Raw genomic sequence first — 23,774 nt, 5'->3', positions numbered from 1 at the left:
GTGTTTATTGGGAGTAGCTCTTGAGGGAACAATGCGTCCTGTAGTGGGACCTGTACTATTCTTTCTTCTTGTATAGAGCACAATACTCTTTGAAGATTATTAAAATACTGTGCTTTTGTTCTGGCAATACTTGTCATAATCAATTAATTCATCAATTATAGTGACGTGTTATGACAACAGTAATAACGATATTCATACACATGTCACATGTCACATTCGTGAGTATCACGGAAAAGCGGCCACTTTAACCAGACGTCCTTCCCCCCTTAGACGGCTGCTCACAAGACTAGTGCAATATCTGTCTTTATCTTGACTGTAGGGCAATTTGTACTGTTTATGCTCTAGCTATAAAATTACAAATTACTTACTGATGATTGGGTCCCAGATGGATTGTTATCATCAAGGTCCACTGCTTGCCACACTGGATTAGAGTTCGGTGGGAGCAACCTGATAGTAACTGGAGTCCATTAGAATCCTTCCATTAGGAGGATCCTCCACAATGTTCACTTCAAGGGCAGGTAGAGATACTGTACACAGTTCTTGATCATCTCTTGGAGCCCTGTCCAGCCACCATATTGTCAACACACCTATACCATCAGCAGGTTGGCTATATCCTTCATCTTAATGTGTGCATGCAGCTATAGACATCAAGGCCCCTTGATGTCAGATAAATGCATGGACTGAGCCCCACCCACCTCATTCTTGCAACTTGTGCAGTTAATGGACTACTGACCCCCATTAATTGTGTGGAGGGGCTAGGGTCAGTCAATCTCTCATGCAGTCACCCAGTGCAGATATATCCATATAGGAGAGGTTAACAAAGTATCAGTAACATTGAATTGAGGGTGCAGGTTTATATAATCCTACTATTTATTGTACAAGTAGTTATCGCTCCTATAATTATATAGCTGTAATTAATGTTTTGACGTATTTTGCATGCTGCAGGATCATAGAGTTGGATAAGCTGCATCTGTTGCTATGCCGCACTGATTGAAGTTGTCCTTGACCATGAGAATGTAGCCGCCATCACCCCAGCTTGGACCCCAACTGTATGATGAAAAAGACAATGATAATTATTAATTTAAAATGAATGTATGTAAACTACCATATATAGCGGGTATATTTCAAGAATATAAATGTTCGCGGTTTTCGCTGATTAAGCCTGTACCGCGAACATTTATACACACATATTAATATCGCATGCATGCATGCTGCCCAAATGTTGCTATTCCGCGAAAATTAAATCCGACAAAGCCTTTCTAATGGTCATTAAAACGAAAGTTTATACCCTCGAAATATACCCGCTATAATTATCACACATTATTTTTGCAATAAATAAATTACCGGACCTAAAATATCCTATAATTATTGTTCCACTGTACCTCTATTTAGCTCCTGGACATGCAGAAAGCAATCGCTTTGTAATTATTCAGTACTGGGGTTATAATCAGAAGTTCAAGCCACGTATGCGCTCTAATTCTTTCTATAGGTATGTACCTGTTTTTGACGAGCCAGTATTTTTGTCCCGTCTTGGCCACCCCGTACCCAGTCACCACCATTGCATGATTGAGAGTGGTGGTGGAGCAGTTGATTGTATTGAACACTCCACCGGCATAGAACTGTAAGGGAGGAGGAAAGAGGAGTCATGATGGTGAGCGGAAATTATAGTTGATGTATGACGCATCACTGAGAGGTACGTGTGTATATAATGCCTCTCTAAGGTTTTATGTATTCTATTATCAAGGGCATATAAAAGAAGAGAGGTCATGCAACAGCAAAACAGCAGAATTCAAACGTGGGCAGATGAATGTGTACGAATTAGAAATTTCCACTCAGCATGCAAATTCACATTCGTCCACCCACATTTGAATTCTGCAAGCTACGTGTACTACATATTGAGTTGCATGCCCTCAATCTCTTCTTTTACACGCCCTTACCATATTATCATGCATGTGTTTGCTCCATTTAATGCTATTATGCAATGTAGGGGATGGCACATCCAATCTTCTATTTAGTACAGATCGAGGTACGTAGTATTCATTGCCCAGTATAATTATCATTTTTTGCTATATTAATTGCACATACTCGGAATGCATTGGAGCTTCCATCCACTGAGACTGATACTGGTCCTACCGTGGCGACAGCTGCCAGTAGCTCTTTCTCACTGCCAGGAGGCAGACTAACTATCCCTGACATTGCTATACCTGATGCCTCTTTTCTGTAGTGGCATGTCTCTTGCTGCATACGATTATGGGATACAGTAATCATAATTATATAGCCATATATATATAGGCTCTGCTTTTATTGATGTTTACGTTCTCTGAAAAGCCTCTTATAGGAATTGCTTCACTAACATACTTACCAGCTAACAGTGGAACCTCTCACATTCATGCGTTTCGGCCAATATACTGTTCAACGGCCTTTTTAAGAAGTAGCCATTAAAAAGGGGTTCCACTATAATTATTAAGCCAGACTGACTTTGTTGGAGTAAGGATATGAGTCTGCCGTGTCCACACCTCCAACACTGATCACATACTGATAGGCTTTCTGCACTGTACCACTATTGCAGCCGTGGTTGCCGTAAGGAACTGCATGTGTCAAAACCAAATTGAACGAGGGGAGGCTAATTATGATGTGAATAGTAGCTATCTTTGTAGTCACATGTATTTTTGTGTGTATAGGCATCAACACCGTATAGGATCCATTGATAGCATTCACTTTTACTATGCAGAAATCTTCTTTACCCGAGCAGTCGATGATGTTTTGCTCGCTGAGAATGATTAGCTTGTCTTTTGCCAGAGATGCTGCTCCCTCTAGCGCTCCAATGGCACTGAACGCGTAGCTGCTTCCACACTTGTCCTGTTAGTGGGTGTATCATTTATAATGGTGGTCATTTAGCTGCAGCACATCTCAAAACGTTAAAGGAGCAAATGCTACTTTTGCACTGTCTTCTCAACTAATTGCACTGATTGCATTCCTATACTGTGATTTCCGTATTAGTGCACGCTTTTAGTTGCGTATTGCACATTGTTTTAGTACGTATACGTATATAGCATACGGTAATTTACTTCTATAACCATTTCTCACTTCTGAACAAATACACATAATTATACCGTCGTCGAAGAGTACACCCACCTGGTTTTTGACGGGACTAACTGCATTCTTGTTCCTCCAGTCCAATGCCTCAGGGAAAGGGTTCGGCCCACCCTTGGTTGTCAATCTCTTAACGACATTGGCACTGGTAGTAAAGTTATCATGCTTGTACTGAGATAAATAGTAGTTCTTCCATTCTGAGTATGTCTGTGTATAAATTGTACTGCACATAATTATAATAGTTGAATTAAATGACTCCCATATGTATGCACTATCAAACTTTCTTATGCTATGTGTGGTTGGTAGCTATAGTATAATCTGTTTCTGTACAGTTGCATTGTAAGTTAGGCTACAACACTTTCATGCATAAAAACTCACCAAATCTCCAAACTGATTCATGGCTAAATGGTATCCAGACTCCTGTGCCTTTTTCAAGTTGTGCTGCTCGATAAACATCTTATTAGCTAACCACACGTCTCTCCTAAACAGCTCCTCTTTGTCATTCACATATCCCCTCTCATTTTCCACCTTCCAGTTGCTCCACTCTTGAGTGTAGGTCAGCTCGCTCGTTGGTTGAGTAGGCAGAGCTTTTTTTCCGTCTGCACCTGGCGGTCTCGGACCCGGAGGTGTGGGATCTGGGGGTGATGGGCTTGGAAATGGGGAGCATTCGCAAAAATAGAAACTTGCAAGCGTCAAGATGAGTAGTAGGAGATACGATGTCATGATTTTTAGTTGACGGTTTACTAGCTATTAAGTGAAATTTCTTTCGTCTATATCTATAGTACTTGTGAAGTTACTTGGCACTCTGATTGGCACTGACTTCAGTTAATGCTCTTTTATAGATGTGTCCCTTGTACGTGCATTGAGAGCTGCATTATTTGTTAAACAGTGGTTGAACAAATGAGTAGTTGTACAGAGATACAAAGCCTTTTTTGTGGTGGAGGTGTCCCATTCATAATGCATTGTTGGATTCACTAGTATATACATTGTCTCTTGAATGCTCGAAGTTTAGTGAAGATGTGTTGAAATGTTTTTTTTTGTGGTGGAGGTGTCCCATTCATAATGCATGGTTGGATTCACTAGTATATACATTGTCTCTTGAATGCTCGAAGTGTTTAGGACAGAGACTTAACAGCATACAGGTTCTCTTGTGTTAATCATATCCACAAATGCACGCTGCAAACTTTTGTAATTGTTCTGGCGTGCCCTAGCATTCCACAATGAATACCAGAAACTGTATAGTTATAGTAGTAAATTTGGCAACGAAACAGTTTTGGTGATCTGGTGAACCAAGGTGAGGGTCGCCAAAATTAAAAGTTGCCAATGCGAGTGTTAGCTTACTTTTACTCCCAGTAAAACGCATGAATAATACATTATGCAGCCAAATAAAAAACTTGCCAATTGCGTCATTTGTCAAATCTGTTATGCGTGATTTTTGTACATAATAATAGCTGTTTTGGAGGTGTCTATATGGGATTTAGAAGCCCAAAGGCACTGATTTAGTATCCCGAGTGTATAGCGAGGGTATACTACTACAAGTGACTGAGGCACTTTTCCCATGCATGTATACTTCCCATGTGTATAATAATTATATCTATTAGCAACTTGTTGCCATAAATATTATAGCTTAAAGTTTGTTATGTTATGTCTGGCAGTGCATGACTGTAATAAGAAGTATATTGATCTAATCCTATACTGTAAGTCATTATACCCAACATTTGAGGAAGTACAATTAATGATCGCATAATAATTGATTTATACACTATTCTAAGTCCCTATTCACAGCACTGTACAGACACAAGTTTTAGTCACGAGAACACATGTATTCTATTCACTATTAACATGTCTAATATTGCAGTGCAGTTGTGTTAGAGAGTGGGGTAGGATGCGTCTGTTGCTATGCCGCACTGGTTGTAGTTGCCTCTGGTCATCATGATGTATCCATTCATGCCCCAATTTGAGCTCCAGCTGTCACCATGCAGCAGTGTGTGTATGTATGTGAATAGACAATAGACAAATTGCAATGTGACTCTCGTTAACATTATGTACATGCATGTATACAGTTAAATAACCTATGACGTGTTTTTTGAGATATTCTGATTTACATTGATGTAACTATAATGTCTTGCTTGGTAGAGGTGTTTTATGGAGATATTGAATTTCCCATCTACTTTGTTTATTGGTACATAAGTCTAAACAAATCATGCTTGTTTCCCTAGTCCTATAGTTGCGTGCCTTAGGCATAACCCTACATTGCCATTGTACGTAGCCTCCATCAATTCGGGTTTCCCTTTTTCTAGTCAAAGACATCACAATAAGTCATGGACTCTATATAGCGGGTACTACACCTGTAATTATAAAGATTCACTGTTATAAAGATCGAGGTTTCGATCAGCTAGTCTCAGCAAGGCATGACCATAATTATGTCAGGTACTCACATTTATTACTCAAGGAATTCAAAACTACCACACCTATGTGTGGGAAGCTTTTTAATATGATCTCAGACCACCTATAAGATGGTTTTATAAGTTTTCGTCTCTTAAATGTGAACCATACCTCATGTATATGTAGGCATGTAGTAGAACGTGATTTACTGTGTAATGCATTCATGCATACATGCACGGTTCTCCATTACCAGGGCAACAAAGCCATGGAGACTTATGATTGGATGCATGGCTGTATAGCCAAAGCTACATAAATAACTTGTACATGGTTGCTTGATAAAAAACTATATATATTATTATATATATATACATATATAATTATACAGTTCCATCTCCACATTCACAGATTAACATTATTGTACAGATGCATGTGTTTAGCCGTGCATGCATGTGTGTCTGCTCATCTCACCTGTTTTTGACTAGCCAATAGTCTTTGCCGTTGGTTGTTCCATAGCCAGTGACGACCATGAAATGAGTGGAGCTAGAGCTTGAGCATCTTGATGAATCAAAAACTCCACTGGAATAATACTGTAAGAATATTTTGTGTGTGATTACTCTAACATCTTATTTTATATAAGCTTGTGTGTATGTATAACATGACAGTTACCGCAACACCAAGTAGCCCAATTTCTAATTATGCAAATAATTAGTCTGTAAAGTCCATAAATAAGATAGTTGGACAGGATATCTTTGAGAGGGTATACTCAATTCAAATATTTGTTGTAATTAAAACACACCCTGAAAGCATTTGAGCTAGCATCCACGGCCACGGCCACTGGTCCCACGCTAGTAACTGCTGCCATTAGTGAGCTCTCATCCCCACTCTTGATTCTCACTATTCCTGACATTTTGGCTCCTCTATTGTTGCTAGAGTAGCTGCATTCATCTTGCTGTGAACATGGATAATTGTCATTACCTATATATATAAAGCTATAAGTTGTAAATTGCCTTCAGACCACCTCTCTATAAAGTATGCTATTATAGTCGTCTATATTATCACTTCGATGCCCATTGCTTCATGCACAACATGCACAAGGTATGAGATTTTTGACATCACTTCTGCTTTTCTATACTGTATGTAATTGCATTTTGCCACCGTCTGCATGCATTGAAGACACCTGATGCAACATGGTCTATGGAATGCACTCTGTTATTGAGACCCATGTCACCACCTTGTCAACTCACCCTTCCTTTGTAATAGTAGCTGTCCTCTGTGTCCACGCCACTATTGGCTATGACGTACATGAATGTGTTGTATACGTTACCACCACTGCACCCAAAGTTTCCATATGGAACTGGGGTACAAAGGAATGCATGTGGTATGAATGAGGTGAATAGAATCTGTTGTTGTTTCTTGCTTGTATACCATTCATTCACATCAATTTTAGCCCTCTAGTTGACTGTTACCATAATAGGTAAGTTAGGATGATACTAACCTGAGCAATCCAGAATGTTCTGCTCACTGAGTGAGACAAGTTGTCCATTTGCCAGAGCATTAGCTCCTTCCAATGCACCGATTGCCCCAAACGCATAGCTTGAACCACACTGATACGCCATCTATACATTATACATGGTGGAATCATGAACAATGATGTATGACTGCACAACGTTTGTATTTCCCCTGATATACTTGAATTGCAATGATGCATGACCACGCAACTTGAACTCCGAGACAAAACTCAATAACAATGTAACAATAGACATAATAACAAACATTGCTTATAATTATAATCATTATTTGATTACAAGCTCAATAATAAGGCTATATATAGCCACTATCTCCTAGGCGACTAGACGAACCTGGTCCTTGATGCTCCCCACGGCTCCCTTTGTTCTCCAGTCCAAGCTGTCCGGGTACGTCAGGTTCTGTGGTGTCTCAAACACGGGAAAGTTTGAAACCAGCTTTTTGTTTGTTGGCTCATAGCTCTTGTGAACGTCATTGTACTCTGAATCAGTCTGTGTGTTCAATGTATTGCGTTAGTGTCAATAATCTCAACTGCATTGGACTGAGACCTTTTATATTTCTGCTTATCTCTAACACAGAAATGAAGAATCGATTTATGTTTTTATCTGGTTCATATTTCTAACTGATTACTTTTCTTAGAGTTGTATAAAGAATCTATCGGGTGCCAAGAGTCTCAAATTTCTGAATTATTACTTACCATATCTCCCCAATAGTTCATAGCCAGAGTGAACCCAAAGATATGTGAATTGGCATTGTGTTGCTCGATATACTTCCTATTAGACAGCCATATCAAATGCCTCTCAAGCTCTTCTTGGTGAGACGCATAATTTTTCGCATGTGTTGTCTTCCACCATCTCCACTCTTCGTGGTGTTTGTATTTCCCCTGATACTTGAAGAGAATATCACCTGCTGACCATCCTTGACAGCTCTGAACTTGTAGCAAGCAAACCAGTGTTGCCACATTGACGACGAATAGCAAACTTAGTTTATTCATCCTAAGTAGGATATACTGAGTTTAGTACTTTGAAGAGACTATAATTATTATAGCTATTCTGACTTAGGTTAACGGTAAATTATATAGATATAGCTAGATTGCTTAATTTGTTCCAACTATAATACGCTTTGAAGTGCCCTCTATAATAGCTACTGTAGCTGACGTCACTTATTCAGACCATGCAGTTTCTGTCTTTTCTCATGATCATGTGTGCACTTAGTAGTTGTTGCATTCATGAATGAAATATGCACATCATTCAGTTCATGTATGAAGAAAAGTGAAAACATGTGTTATCGTCTTTCGAAAAAATGTTCTCAAATTTTCCTTTGATGGTATTCAGTCATGGCATGTATTCTACCTACATTCATTTTTATACACATGCAGTATAATTATTTTGAGGGTATACATTTTTGCATTTTTCGGTGATTATAAGCATGTAATGCAAACATTTATACCCACAAATAATTATTAATATCAAAGCACGCATACGCCCAAAGAACTGCTAGTCCTAATCAGCAAACTCCTTTCTAACGGTCTTTCCGCAAGAGTTTATACGCTTGAAATATACTTGCTAGCTACACGGTCATTGGTCGTATACATCTGTGTTCTGTTGCTGTCACAAAGTCTACGCCGTAATAATCAGTTGTATATATGCACGTCTTAACTAATGCTTGGATATAGTGATATTGTTATTCAATTTTGTGTGGGCTTATTTTTGACTGTTTGACTGCGTGTTTGTGTAAGTGCTGAGCTCTTGGTCTATAGACTCAACTGAATACTTATCAGTTTGGAACGCCCCCTGCCTGTTGTGCATGTCTGTGAATGTAGGTGTGGGATGAATACATTTCTTTTGAAGACATACCTAATTTGCAACCCCCTGCATTGTTATTTGCTGCATCAGTTATAGCTCGATGTGACAGCTTATAAATAGTGTGTGAGATCAGTGGAAGTAACTGTTACTTCCATGCAGTTAGCTGTTAGTTTGAGAACCGTTTATACAGCTAAATGTGAAAGACGTGCATTCACGCAAGAATTATGAAAGCTTTTGCTATAATATTCGTTCTGATACAGACTTGCCCTCTGTTTTGTTTGTGCACCAGTATTGAAGACTACATTGATGATCCGATACGACAATGCTCAGCTAATTTTCGCGATGAATGTATGGATAGGATACCACCCGAGAACAATATGAGTGGTAATAACTTAATTTGTCGTAAAGACCCTGCACTACTTGTTTTCAAGTGAGTCCATTTCTTAATTCCTTCTATTCAACCTACAAACCAAGCTACTGATATACATGCCCATGCATTCATGCATTGTACATGCATGTGCAACTCATGTGGGGTTCTGTTCTTGTTCATTGGAGTGCATATAATAATTATTAGTCTCTGTATTTCATGCATGCACTATCTCTACTACTGACATTATTCCCGGCTGATGTTACTCTAATTCCATGCAGTCATCATGAATGCTACAAAACGTGTATCTACAGTCGAACAGTGACAATACCCGACTTTGATATAACCTTTAACGAGGAAGTTTGCTCTCGCTGTATACCTGCTATGACTGGAGACGGTACCTCAAAAGTAACCCCAGGAAAATTCTATGATTTGATTCAGATAAGAAGCCCGGGAATCTCAGCCTACTCCCCTAATACCATTTGCAAGTAAGTTCTATTATATATGAAGTCCCACAAAAAACATTTTTTCAACATGAAAAGTTGATTAGTCGGGGGCAACACCAAAAAGTGAGGCCGACCGGCCGGAAACAATAAATCTGGCAAGAGCATAACTCCAATCCGTTACAATGTCATGAGAACACGTACATTATTTTATTTTTTCGCTGGTGTTAGTTTTCCATGCTATTAATTTTGTGGTGTTCCCGATCAATCCAGTAAGTTTTTTACATTGCTGCACAGGTATAGGGTGATAATTATTCACTTGAGTTTTGGCATATATATACACAGTCCATCCATGCATGACATGCATATGCAAGTGATATGGTGGATGCATCGAAGTATTCAGTCTCTACACATATCTAAATTGAACAACAATTTAGATTGTGCATGATGCTAATTATATAATGTATACTTTAACACCATATAGCTGTATAATTATGTTCAGATGACGTTTTACCAGATTGGAGTTATTCTCTAGTATAGGATTTCTTGTTTCCTGGTGTTTCCCCCGGCCAATCTTTCATATTTCAAATGTTTTTACCAAACTTGTTCACATGCATGCTTTTTTTATCGTCGAATGGAGATGTTGGAGTTAGGGTGGCATATCTTTGTAAGTTTGCAGTTATTCATAATTTTATAGTGATCGATTTTGTATCCTTGTTTTCTTTAATCTTCAAAGTACCATCAATGGTGTCATAATAATTATAGTGTGATAACACGGAAGCTCTATCAAATACCAACCACTGCATGGTTCCAGTTTTGGTTTCTTCTTAGAAGAGCTAGTCATCTCTGTATCAACCATGGCTGCAGCTAGCTACAATAATTTGATTTATGTATGTATGTATCCACACCCATGGAGGACCTATGGAGGCTTTATTATAGCCATTGTTGTAGAGCAGCTTCAATGATTTTCTGTTGCCGTTTTGGAGTCTTAGTACCGTCAAGCATGACTCCTTTCTGTTTGCTAATACTTTCTTGGACGAATGAAAAGCTTAATTGAAAAACACCTTACAATTTGTGCATGCCCTGTGGGGTTGTTGTTATGCTTCTATAATTACATTCTACAGCTGTTGACCAATTAATGGTGACGTAAGTGTGGTATGACATTATCGTATGGCTGCATGATTATTTTCGAGACACTAAATTTCGCAGTTTTCGCAGATGACCTCGAACTTCTGGAATTATATGGTTTCCAGTATTGAAAGACCTCTCTACTGCATTTGAACGAAACTCAAATAAAATCCGCGAAATGTTTAGTTTGCGAACATTATTTTAGTGCCTCGAAAATAACCGCTATACGGTAAATTCCTCCTTATGAAATTATATCACCATGCACTGCAACTTTTCTATAGCTATCATGTGCAATGCAATGAGACCCAGAGTATGATGTTCGAAATAGTCAAGCATGAGTTACAGCCAAAGGAAAACGGCAAATGTCTTGACAGCCTCAGTGAGTTATCAGTTTGTTGTGTAAATACATCATCACGACATTATTGGCTTTACAGTTCATACCGTATAGCGGGTAATTTTCGGGGGACAAAATATTCGTGGTTCAGCAATATTAAGACATTTCGTGGGTAATATTTTCGTGGTTGGAGCTTGCACTGCAGGTAAAGGTAGGCAAGGTCGCTTCATTCGTGGGTAAAATATTCGTGGTCATACCTCCAACCACGAAAACCACGAATATTTTGCCCCACGAAAATTACGCGCTATACGGTATATCACCTCAATGCATGCTCATGTTGTGGTACACTGGCTGAGGGAAAGCATTGCATTCAACATTATTTGTTTTTTTATAGCTGTCTACAACACTAGATTTCCATACGACACTATACCTACTTGTGGTAACTTAGAGACGCTTACCGATATACAAAGGTATAAATACAGCGGAGAAAGAATGTTCGTCTCCTTTGCAACCAATGGAGAAGAAGAAAGCGGAGGTAGTTCAGTGGTATAATAATACATTGTTTATTTGCTTGCAAGCCAAGTGGTATTTACCTTTACCATGTCTTGATACAGGTTTTGTTGCAAGGGTCAGCTGTGTCAGTGATGACGCTCACTTTGGACATGGCTGTGCCTTTTTTGATGCCCCCCCGGGCCCGAGGGTAGTTCATATACACATACACATGCATGACTGTATATACTCTTTCTCTGCTAAACACATAACATTTTTACCACAGATCAATCAAAGATTGACTGATTTTTTTCTGAACACTTTCCCCTTTAAATCAGTAACGCCTCTGCTATAATTATGTGAGCATCTAAAGTTACCGGTTCTTTGCTCTCCAATAGGAAGCTAGAAGTCGTAAGCAACGTTCGTTCCGTGTGCCTCACTTCACTGTGAAGCCTGGTCAAGTGGTCCGGTACAAGGACTACACCCTCACTGTTGAATCAATCAGTGATGGACAAATCATTTACAAGTTTGAGAATATTTTGGTTCTCCAAACGTATAATCAGTTTGAGGAGTTTGTGACATATAGAAAGAATGCGGTAAACAGAGAGTTTCCTGGCTTTGGTAAACTTCAGATTGGATACGGGATTGCTCACTACATTCAGACAGACATAAATCCTGCTGTGAGTAGCTTTAATAATTCTTATTGTTAACTTAACTTTTATACTAGCTATACTTTACCAGCTAGTGTTATATTTACACTGAAATCACAATTGATATAATTATAGCATACAAGTTACATAGGTACAAGCAAACTTATACTGGTATAGTTATAATTATGGGCACATGCAAAAGCACGAGCAACTTGTATATATATCGATTTTCTAACCTAGTGCACTTAGTCAGACATCTCAACCATTTTCCCTTCAGTTTATCCCGTCATCCGAAGAAAGGAGGCGTATTAGTGTATTGGCAGGTGGCCTCTTTGAGCTGGGCTTTTTCAACGATGATCTTTTTCGACTGATTGATCCTGAGACTCCAACGGGTGGATCGCCAGGAGTTACTGGCATCCCACCTCCTGATCCCTGTGGTATGTTGCTTTAAGTGTATTCACATCCAGCTTCGAAATTATTAAGCCCATTAATTATATGCCTTGGATACCAAATCATACACTTTTTTGATAAGTTTTTTTATCGACCCTTTCAGACGAGCTACTTGCGCAGAGTGCGCTAATGAAACTAGCCAATGAGAGTAGGAACTCCTGCAACGGATTCCTCAGCGCAACCGTTGGCTCTTTCATGCGGATCCTTGAAGAATGCAGGCGGAGCACCACAACTCCTCCTGGACCAGTAGGATAGGGCCAGTAGAACTAGTTACAGTAGGACCAGTACTATATAGCTATTGATTGTAGCTACTTGTGTTGCATTGGACCATCTCTATACTTGGACATATGTGAACATGTGTGAATTTAGATCTATTTCCTGTTTTGACCAATGTGGAACGATTGATTGATAGGGGGTGTGGGGAGCCTTGAACAGTAGTAGGTCAGGTACATGTACGTTCTACTGTATGCTAGATATAGAGCTTTTATACACAGCGCTGGACCGAAGCACTGGATTAGAAACAAAACTCAAAACAAGCTCTAAAGATAAAGCATTGAGAAATGGCTGGTGAGTTTTAGAATCTTCTGTGAGCTTTTGTTTTTGTTTGGTACATCCTTATAGCTCTAGCTCTGTTTCCATAAACAAAACTCAGTATGTAATGTTGGGTTGTAGTCAGTGATAAATTAAAATTACAAGCTCTTGTCAATAGCTTGTACTGCTACAAGCAATAGCTTGTACTGGTACAAGCCCTGAAGGCAGCTTACTGTAGCTACATACTTTCTATGGTAAAGAGATGTGTTAAAGTGACAGGCCGGTGGTGTGCAGGTTGTCCCCTATGTGCTAAACGAATGGCAGGCACTAATTCATCACTAAACCAGTCAAGAAAGGAGGGTGCATGTACTGGACCACGTTCGTACACCTTAGCATGTGGTTTAGTGTGCATCCTAGTTCATTGATAGCCTGTATTTTTTTGCATCATGTTGTTCCTTGATAAGCTTTTTAGCTAGGCCGGGAATCTCAAGCCCTGTGCCTTGAGCTTCCCTGAGAGTTGTATAATGTTACGTGTTAGAATGCTTTCGTCTCACTGTCAGACAGTTGTTATCGATCTATATGCATGCAACCCTGACTTACCAAATTAACAGTTTGTTGTTTGGTTTCACAGCATATCTGTATTAGGGAGTAAATATTTACCTAAAGTCATTATTGTTTCCCTGTACACAAGTTACGTATAATTCCTAATTATATTCATCCTTCCTTTTGTTGTTTATTGTTGTAATCCCCCACATGCCTGCACACCTTAATTTAATCACAGCACTTCATCTCTCTAACTGCCTCTAACATACATTATAAGGTCCTATGGCATAATAGCGTATATACTTGAGAATGAACACCCGCGTCCTGAAAATGAAAGGAGCTTAATTTGTAGCACTATTGCACTAGACTTGTAGATGTACCACATTCACATCCTCAGCAAACAATGAGCAACTATAGTCATCATGCAATTCCCACTTGCAACCAAAGGACTGTATTGTACAGTTTTAGTGTACAATTTTTTTAGCAAAAGCTTCCTCATTTTCATTTCCATGGCAATGTACACACTCACGATACTCCCCCTATACTCTTAGTTTTAGACACCCCTTTCTTTTATCAGACAGGGGGTGTCGGTATTTCCCTTGGGCACTATAATTTTTATGATTATTGATGGTCTGGAACTTCCCTGGACATTACCATATAGCGGCTAATGTCCACGAATTTTTACCACACGAAAACCTAGGCGTGGTTTACCGGAATACATGCAACACAGTGCACGTAGTACATAATGAAGCAAACGAATCACCGCTTCATCACGCGATCAAGTTAACGAATTTTTTTACCCCACAAAAATTACCGGCTACTAGTGTATTCTTTTAGTCTTCTTGTGTGGTGATCATAGACTAGGTATTGTGTTCTAGTGTACAATTAATGATTCAAATAGTGGCCTTTGCATTACATCAGAATCGTATATACGTCTTTGTGTTGATTGATTGAGCCCTAAAGAATCACGTAAATCATAAAAGCGACGTCGTTTATAGCGGATGGTGTATGTGTGTGGGGGTGCTTGTAGATTTCATGTTATATGGTTGTTTGCCATATTTCTAATCGTGTTGTTGTCGTGTTTGTGGTGTGTACAACCTCTCTACATCCATCCACCCCCACCCTGTATAATTATAGTCTAAATCAGTGGGCCTGTTTCGTAACTATTGGGGCAATCTCTACGGTGGGCCAGCTACATACAGTATAGGTAGGCGTGTTTGTAGCCATCAGTGTTAATAGCATTTTAGGTGCTAGCTCTGACACTTATAGACAGAATGCAGTGTGAGATCATGTGCAATGCTTTCACTCATCTGCTCCCCTGCGTGTGAACATGTACTTGCTATAAAAGATATTGAGTATAAATTTGCGTTATGGCACGATTTTAAGTATGTACTGTACAATGCATTCTGATAAATAAAAAAACCTGTGACTGTGTGCCCCTTAATACTTGTTGAGGTTACAAAGTGTATTTAAACTGTCCTTTGCACACAATGATAAACATGTAATGTGTCAGATCTCTTTCTGATCTCACTTTATACTTTTTGTTGTAAAAGGTGGTTGTTGTGTTTTCAGAGTGCGTGATCTTGCCTCCATTGGAATGTCTTACAACATATGGCTTCGTACATGTATCAACAAAATGTGCCTTGCATATACGGCATGCTTTGTGTAAACTTGCTGATTGGAGGTTAAATGCACGTAGTAGACTGTATAGTTGACGCAATCCTAGAGTTCAGGTGCACATTCCAGCACATTAACTGGCTTTGATTGCAGGGAGCAATAGCATATTTGTAATTTTTAGCGATGGATGTTGTTTATTTTGACGGTTTGTAGCAGTCACCCCTTGGACAACAGTGACTGTAATAAAGGTGTGGCCTGCTAACACAGGTCCTAACACATTGCTATGGGAGACTTTGGGGCCCATTCACTTGTGGCAGTAGTATACTAAGAGTGTGACCTGCTTATAGGGTGACCACAATAGACAGACTTCACTATATATATAATTATACAACGTCAAGTGCATTAATACTTCCAAATGTTACAGTATTAGCCCCTCGATTGACGCACTTACTGTTTTATGTTTATGTGTGCTACGCATTGCTGTCTGTGCATGTGGTGTCTTGGTGTCTTTCATGGTAGCTAGAGTTTCAAAAATGCCAGATAATCTTACTGCATTTAACAAACACTATCAAATCGTTTATTAGATAACACATACAGGTTTCCACCAAAACCATACTTCGTAGTCTTTGTCTATTATCAGCCAATTATTGTTGTGTTGTGTGTATGCATCTAACTACTTAATAGAATCTGCTTTTTTATCCAATGTGTCAAGATCTCTCTTTTGTTAATAAAAATGTTTGATGATCTCATTAATTGGATCTGTTGTTCTGTTGTCTTGCTTGAAAGCTCCTTCTTTGTTGAACCGCTGTTATAACCATGCAATCCAGAGGCCATTGTGCTCTTGAGTCTGTACATGCATTGTGTCATCTGACCACTACAAACACATCGCTAGGAGTCTCTTTGTATGGCCTGATCATATGACAAGAACACCATGGTTTCAAGCTCGTATTAGGAATCTAGGGACCACCTGTCAATTAGCTACCATATCATACAGCTGTCTATTGTGGTCACCCTGTAAGCAGGTCACCTTCCATAATACAGCCAGGTTATAATAGGGGCCCAAGGTCTCCATAATTATAGCACCTGTGTTTGGACCTGCGGTAATTAGTAGTATTACAGCAACTATTAAACTCAGCACTTTATGTGGCTACTTTAAAGGCAATTACATGTACCTGTAGACCAACTGAATGGCTTCTTTCTGTGTAATTTTTATGCAGCTTATAAATGTGCAGATTGTTAGAAATGGAATTTGCCATTACTCAATAATGATTGGCCTCTGTACTTTGATCTAATAGGCTTCTTAAACACAGGACATGAATTGCGCTACCACCTGGTGACATTCTGTGTACACATAGGAAGCTTTGACTTCACTGGATCATGTAATTATGCAGTCATGCATGCACTAATGTACACTAATGTATGTAGCTATGGAGATGACTGTGCTAAGTATAGACATCAAAATGAATGGGGGAGTTTTGTGGTGATGATCAGCTGGTGCCAATACACAGCTGTAAAGGAACTTGTATTTCATTAAGGATATCCTTTTGATGTGTTGTAACCTTAGGGAATAATTTGCCAATAAATGCACCTGGGAATATCTAGTGGCTCAGTCTGAGCTAGTTCACTGTTAGTTTAGGCTGAGCAAAAACTTCTCTATTGCAACTTTGTGCAATTCAAGTTGTACTGTATATCACTACTGTGTAATGAACATGGTGTTGTCTCGCTACATTCGCGGTGTATTTGGTAAGTCGTATTGTTCTCTCTGTCCTATATAGTCAGCTGTAAGTGTAACAATGATGTTATGTTCAACAATAATTATTATTGTGCAAGTTGTTCTTTAGTTTATCTATAGCTCAATCATTAAATCAACAAATTGCTCGTACTGTGCAGACCTAAAGCAATTTGTGTGGTCCTGGGAATATTAACTGCTAGTAGCAGATTCCACAGAGCAATGAAGCTTGACTGTTTTAGCTAGTACATGCATATGACTTTATTGTAGGATTTCTGTCTTTAAATGTTAACTTTGATATTTAGAATAAGACTTAGTGATTATGTAGCAGTGCATGTGTACGTACTACAGGCGTACATTTTTAGTTCACCACCCCTCCTCCCACACACGTACAGAGTTTGCAGCTCATGCTACCACATATGTGGGCAACTTCAGTGGTCCCTGTCTCATCTACCTCAATGGAGAGTCCATCACTGTCAAGCGATCGGATCGACTAGAGGTTGCAAAATGGCCGTACATTGTGATACGTCAGTTTAGAGCTGAGGAAGAAGCAGGTGAGTGATAACTACAAAGATTAATTTATGGTTCATGCTCAAACTCAAACATGTACATATAATAATTGTATAAGTGGCCTAATTACGTGGTGGTTTCTTTTGTCTAGAGGTGGTTAGTACCAACCACCACTCACCATGCAGTGTAGGCACATCCCATGCGTGCATGTATGTATGCTATTGTACTTTTGAGAGAGTTTCCTATAATTATAATCTCCAACTGCAGGTCGTTTCAGCTTTGTGTCTGGTCGAAGAGGTCCGTATGGAGTGGCTGAATACAACTTTATGCTGAACAAGGGAATGCTGAATGAGCTGCAGGAAGCGTTGACCCAATTCACGGGGGCAAAGTTTAGCGGAGTGGCACCTGGCTCAGGATCAGGGGAAAACCCTCCACCGGTGTGTTATTTTTGTGTGTCTAACAACAGTAGATTGCTACTGTACGGGTTTGTGAGAAGTGGTTTTATGATTAGCTGAACATCTGAAACAAAATCTACCACAACACACAATTGAGCCCTTTTGATGGTTATAGTTGCAAGCATAATTATAGCATATGGCACAATGTACAATGAGCTCACCTTTAGAAAAGGTACAGTGGAGCTGCAGCAATCATTTAGTGCAACATAACTTTTGTACTATAGTTCCTAAACACTCTAGGGTACATATAATTATACATACTTATTATTTGTACTGTAATAATAATAATTGTCCATAATGGTTAATTATATGACACCCCCTTCTCCACTGCAGGTTCCCAGTACCCATCGTCCCTCCCTCCCCAACACCCTTGCACCCTCTCCCAGCATGACCTCTCTCATCAGCACCGCCTCCTATGATAGGGGGCGTGGCAGTATGGACGCTGGCCACTCCCCCAGCATGACCTCTCTCATCAGCACCGCCTCCTATGATAGGGCGCGTAGCAGTATGGACGCTGGCCACTCTCTCAGTATGACTTCTCTCATTAGCACCACTTCTTCCGATAGGGGGCGTGGCAGTTTAGATACTGGCTACATGCGAGGTACATTGTATGTGTGGGGTGTTTCATATACTGGTACAGAAGTAGTTGGAATGGATTGAGCACTAACAATATAGTGTAGTGGAACCTGGGACACTTTAGGTTGTCCTATATAATTATTGTTATGTGCTTCTGGAACTTGGTTTTCAATGGGTGTCCTGATTATAATTATGAGGTGTTCCTATTTCATGCATGCAGGGAGTCTGCATTTATAGAACTGCTTATTGACGTGCATGTACATTGTATGGCTTCTCTTAACTTGATTATAAATTCTTGACATATATTATTGTAATTCAGGCAGGCATTCATTTTACTTAAATGGGGGAATTTGTATGACCATATATCTCTCTCTCTCTTAGGTGGTCAGCACCATCTCCTAACTGGGCCACGCCTACCTCCGAGGGACTACCTACCCCCCACCCTACAAATGTCTCCACCCACACGTTCAGAAGACAGTCGCTATATTCGCGCTCCTGGCGATACAAGAAATCTTCCGGAAAGCTCCGACTATATTATACCCGATCGGCCCCCTCAGCCGCTGCCTAGTTCACCGCCCACATCAACAAAGGTTCACGACCCCTACACCTCCACCCACTCACCCCATCACCGGGTAATGACTAGTAGTGCGTACCAAACAGGGAGACCACACCTCAAACCAAAGCCAAGTGGGGTCAAAGGTCCGAGCCCACCACCACTAGAAGAGGGAACAGCTGTTGATCCGTAAGTTATTCTATATATAGTGCGTTATTGTAGCTTGTGTGGGTGCTGTACATGAATATCATTAGAAATAGTGTCAATAATTTTATTTTGTACACAAAGGTATCTAGAGCTACACGACAGCCAAACTTTTTTGATAGTCTATATACATTGACATTCTTCATAGCTGTGTGCTAATATCACCTCGCACCTCTTTTCCTAATCTCTACCTTGATTGGTTGATATACCTTAAATTTTATACCATGCATCCAAACTATGCTCTCATATTTGTTTTTATCCCCCAGGCCGCATTTGCCCCCCAAGCCAGCCCTCCTCTCTCCACCCAGTGAAGGAACATATTCTGTCCCTAAAGAGAGCGGGAATAAGTCTCGCTATGATCACATCACACTGAGTCAAGAGGAAGGCGAACAGGTGAAGTTTTAGAGCTATGTATAATTATACCGTACATGCATGTATTGCATTTGATGGTTAAATAATAAGCGTTGGTGTTTGCCTATGTACATTAGGGGACTATCTTTTGTTAATTATACGGAACCATTTGTACTACGCTCCTTACAGTGCATGACTGTGATTGATCCCACCCTGATACATACATGACATTCCAAGAAGCCTACATTTATTGTTTCTTTTCTCTCTCTTCAGGTGCCCACCTCCCCTCAACCTGACCCGATAATCGATGAACCGGACACAACCAATCTAGACTTTGGATCGCGCAACTCTCCTCTACTACGATCAAGGTCTGGCACCCCTGGTGAAACCACACCCACATTACATCACCTCCACTCGGTTGACGAAGACGGTGAAATTTTTATCAATAACTCGCCCACAATCAGAGGTCGAAGGTCACCCGATAATAAACTCAAACGGTCACAAACAGAAAAAGTTATTTCTCCACCGTTGATTGCCCCCGAAACGTATGATTTGCCCCCAAACAGACTTGTGAAACAGCGTAGTGCCGATGATAGGATGTTTAATTCCCATTATCACGTTCCAAAACCAATGTCGAACTCCGAATATGGCATTCCAAGACCTCATAATGACCCACGAAACGACAATGGCTATTATCACCAGCCAACACCAGCCAGCCAGACATACAAGGTCCCGATTCCATACTCAAGGAATGGAACAGAAACCTATGACTCCCCCAAGCACGTGAACAAACCTGTCCCAATTCCACACGCAAGGAACGGAACAGAAACGTACGACTCCCCCAAGCATATGAATAAACCTGAAGAACAATTGTACAGTTCTCCAAAATCAGTCAATGGGAACCGTCTGGAAGTTGATACATTCTATGGCAACGTAGCAACAAGTGCCCAGCCGCAGCAGGAGGACCTTTACAATATGCCTAGAGCAACTATGCCTGACCTGAATCCATCAAATCTCTATAACATACCTCCAAGACGTGGAAGCAGCGGTAAAATACACGACACCAATTCTACCGATGGGGGAACCCCCCCGAGGCTACACAAACTCCGCCCAGCAAGAAGTGCAGAGTCTTTGTTCACTAGAAGGATCAACCCAAATGGAATGAATTCTCACATTAGCACTCCGGCAATTACCAACGAACACAATATGTACGTGGATATTGAACAAAATCGAGAGTTGTCTACAGGCGATAATTTGTACGCTGAGATCCCGGCAAATTACATTCCACGCCGATCGCAACTAGGGGGCAATGCGAATCAAAACAGTTCTGTTCCTCTACCCAGTTTGTCTTCGCAGGAACCAAAGTCCGGTTCTGAACAATACGATCAACTCTCGTCCCGAATGGGATCTCAGATTCAGAAGCAGAGAGAATTAGCGCGAGATGGTTATGAATACTGTGGGCCAGCTGAAGTTAACCCCAATAGTTTTAACACAATGACCCTACCCCCACGAAGCAAGCTATCATCCGCTAGTCCCCCATCTCACAGACGAGACAGAGGTACTTCACTGGACAAGTACGATATTCAGATGCCTAATACCAGACCCGCTAGACCACGTTCCGAAGCAGATCTTCTCGACGGAACTGAATTTCAGAAAGCGAATGGGATGGACGTTCTTGGAAGTTCTATTCCAAACGAGAGCTCGTTCTTAGTGGCTGATGAATATGTAATCGTTACTAGTCGTGACACACGTCAGAAATTTTCGGCCACTGAGCCTCAGGGCATACCCGGAGCCGATACCCAATCAACCAATCAGAGTGAGGAATATCAAGTGATGTCTGCCGTAAAAATAAATCGATCTCAACTTTTATACGACACGCCTAATCCTAGTCTATCGTCCAGTAACGGTAACCCACTTCAAAGCGAACCGACAGCGGAGTACGGAAACATATCACATGACCTTGTGCAAGACGCACAGTACGACACAGTTAATCCTGCAAATTACACTCGACTGAACTCAGAATCAAGTTTGGATATGGATGGATTCAGCCCAAAACGTTCAAAGCAAATAGAAAAAGTTAAAAATTTGCCGGTGTCTAGTCTGAGCAATGTCTTCAGTGAGCAGGAGGCCGATGCTGATGGGCAATCTGATCATGTGACCTTGGAAGAGGGCGTGGCAATACCACAGAAGGATATTGTGAAGATAGCGTGTGGGAGTCCGCAGGATGCCACTGTGTCATTAGAGCTAAAGTGAGTTCACACTAAATACTTCAAGGTGACAAAATTACTTATTAAGGCTAAGTGTATTATGTAGTATTTTTTGCACAATTTCAGTATAAATTATACATTTACTCAAGTTGACAAAATTCAAAATTACACCATCATTACTTTCCCGTACAGAAACCGTACCCGTTCCCATGGTAACGTACTGGATCAAGACTCGGCAAAGAGACACAGTTACATCAATGTTTCCGGAGGTGACAGGTCTTCTCAGAGTATTGAGCAAAAGATTCGCGATTCTACTCTCACAACAGCTGCTTTTATGAAGCGACCGAAACCCCTACCCAAGCCGGCGTCGTTTGATGCGTCCGTGATGGAGGAAACTCCTAGTGCGGGTGGTCATGGTTATGCGTGGGTGGATCTGGAAAAAGTGAAGGGGAATGCACACCCACTGAGCACTAGTGCAGAAACTCTTCAGAAACTTCACAGTAACTGAAATTTATTGTTAAGTTTGTGTTTTCATATTAATTTTTGTTTGTACTTTTGAATTCACTGTACAATGTCATATGTGTGTCAATACGGTCTATGTATTTCACATGGGTACCGACCTACGAGGAATTGAGGGGGGCATGCAGAGTACGTAAATAAAATTTCGAGGGGGGGCATGCAAAGTACGTAAAGAAAATTGTATGAAGCTATAGCTAGTTAACCGGTAAAACAGACTGACCTTGTTTGGTAGTGTGTATATATAGCCTACGGTATTTCTAAGGTCTATGAAATTCATACCTGTTTATTATTATGTTAATATCTATACAACTATAGTTATTGCAGCTTTATATTATAACTATTGAAAGTATAAAGGGAAAGGTGCCGGTATAATTATATAGTGGTGGCAAGAGAAGCCAAGGGAAAAGCTAGACTCGCAACTAAGCCACTCCCTGATTGGTCCAGACTTATATACTGTAAATGCTTGTCTTTCAAATGTGAGCCTTTCTTAGGAAGCAGTCAGTATAATAACTGGCATTCCAAGGAATTCTTAGTGTAATTTAATATCTCTTCTCACATAAATATAATAATTATGCTGAGCACCAAAGTGAACCCAATATCATTGTAACTAATTAAAGTTATCTTGGCAGACTACCCGTGCGTACGTAAACTTATCATTCACCCCGTCCCTATTTCTCTTGAAGAGAAAGAGAAAGACTGTTGCTGAGAAAGACTGCTGAGAGACTGAGAGACTGAGAGACTGAGAGATTGAGAGATTGAGAGATTAACTGAGAGATTGAGATTGCTGAGCTGAGAGACCTGAGAGACTGCTGAGACTGCTGAGAAACCTGAGAGACCAAGAGATTGCTGAAAGAGACCTGAAAGAGACTGCTGAGAAACTGAGAGACTGAAAGCTGCTGCTGAGAGACTGAGACTGAGACTGAGTGGGAGAGGTTATCTTCTTATTTTTTATTATTATTTATTTTTTATTTTTTGTTTTGTTTTTATTTTTTCTGTTGGCCTATTCAAAAGACTATAAAAACATTTGCAATGTGAAAAATTGCTAGGATTGGCCAGGGGAACCACAAAAAAGCGTGGAAACAAGAAATCAGACGAGAGCATAACTCCAATCCGTTACAACGTCAATCACATGTACTGGTAGTTTTCCCATGTTTTCCCAGCCAATATGCCACGCAATTTTTACTGGTGGAGTGATGACCAATCCCTATATATTTATCCATTTTGGAATGTGCGGGCACATAATCATGATGATTTGTGATGAATTGATGTTCCTAATACATGCAGTGTTGAGCACAGGTATACACACAGTCC

At 40.2% G+C, this 23,774-nt stretch overlaps 4 protein-coding genes across 5 annotated transcripts; 2 read left to right on the top strand and 2 right to left on the bottom strand.

The window, feature by feature from the left end:
* Positions 1-816: 816 nt before the first annotated feature.
* Positions 817-3,900, bottom strand: LOC135337636 (procathepsin L-like). Its single transcript, XM_064533604.1, has 7 exons — positions 3,472-3,900; positions 3,136-3,300; positions 2,745-2,859; positions 2,479-2,588; positions 2,086-2,238; positions 1,498-1,619; positions 817-1,047 (listed from the first exon to the last, which is right to left on the bottom strand). Exons 1-7 carry the CDS (start codon positions 3,814-3,816, stop codon positions 948-950), a joined length of 1,110 nt encoding a protein of 369 aa, XP_064389674.1. The 5' UTR covers positions 3,817-3,900; the 3' UTR covers positions 817-947.
* An 867-nt stretch (positions 3,901-4,767) lies between these two features.
* LOC135337639 (silicatein-like) lies at positions 4,768-8,127 on the bottom strand. The gene is made up of 7 exons (XM_064533606.1): positions 7,700-8,127; positions 7,338-7,493; positions 6,974-7,094; positions 6,723-6,832; positions 6,275-6,427; positions 5,947-6,065; positions 4,768-5,061 (listed from the first exon to the last, which is right to left on the bottom strand). The coding sequence occupies exons 1-7, from the start codon at positions 7,994-7,996 to the stop codon at positions 4,962-4,964; spliced, it is 1,056 nt and encodes a 351-aa protein (XP_064389676.1). The 5' UTR covers positions 7,997-8,127; the 3' UTR covers positions 4,768-4,961.
* Positions 8,128-8,829: 702 nt separating this feature from the next.
* LOC135337628 (uncharacterized) lies at positions 8,830-13,050 on the top strand. Its single transcript, XM_064533597.1, has 8 exons — positions 8,830-9,237; positions 9,456-9,662; positions 11,027-11,124; positions 11,474-11,614; positions 11,694-11,779; positions 11,967-12,248; positions 12,496-12,655; positions 12,772-13,050. Exons 1-8 carry the CDS (start codon positions 9,032-9,034, stop codon positions 12,921-12,923), a joined length of 1,332 nt encoding a protein of 443 aa, XP_064389667.1. The 5' UTR covers positions 8,830-9,031; the 3' UTR covers positions 12,924-13,050.
* A 30-nt stretch (positions 13,051-13,080) lies between these two features.
* On the top strand, positions 13,081-22,540 carry LOC135337591 (uncharacterized). 2 transcript variants are annotated; one of them, XM_064533531.1, is made up of 8 exons: positions 13,081-13,235; positions 17,484-17,642; positions 17,866-18,035; positions 18,387-18,654; positions 19,011-19,371; positions 19,653-19,779; positions 20,011-21,986; positions 22,137-22,540. In XM_064533531.1, the coding sequence occupies exons 1-8, from the start codon at positions 13,229-13,231 to the stop codon at positions 22,450-22,452; spliced, it is 3,384 nt and encodes a 1,127-aa protein (XP_064389601.1). In that variant the 5' UTR covers positions 13,081-13,228; the 3' UTR covers positions 22,453-22,540. The 2 variants fall into 2 exon arrangements, with proteins under 2 accessions (XP_064389601.1, XP_064389600.1); XM_064533530.1 differs by lacking the exon at positions 13,081-13,235 and adding an exon at positions 16,662-17,102.
* The last annotated feature ends 1,234 nt before the right edge of the window (positions 22,541-23,774 follow it).

Source organism: Halichondria panicea, chromosome 6 (assembly GCF_963675165.1).
Source record: "Halichondria panicea chromosome 6, odHalPani1.1, whole genome shotgun sequence".
In the NCBI taxonomy this organism is placed as follows: domain Eukaryota; kingdom Metazoa; phylum Porifera; class Demospongiae; order Suberitida; family Halichondriidae; genus Halichondria; species Halichondria panicea.
The sequence above is the reverse complement of the archived record's forward strand: the minus strand, read 5'-3'. Positions and strand labels throughout refer to the sequence as shown.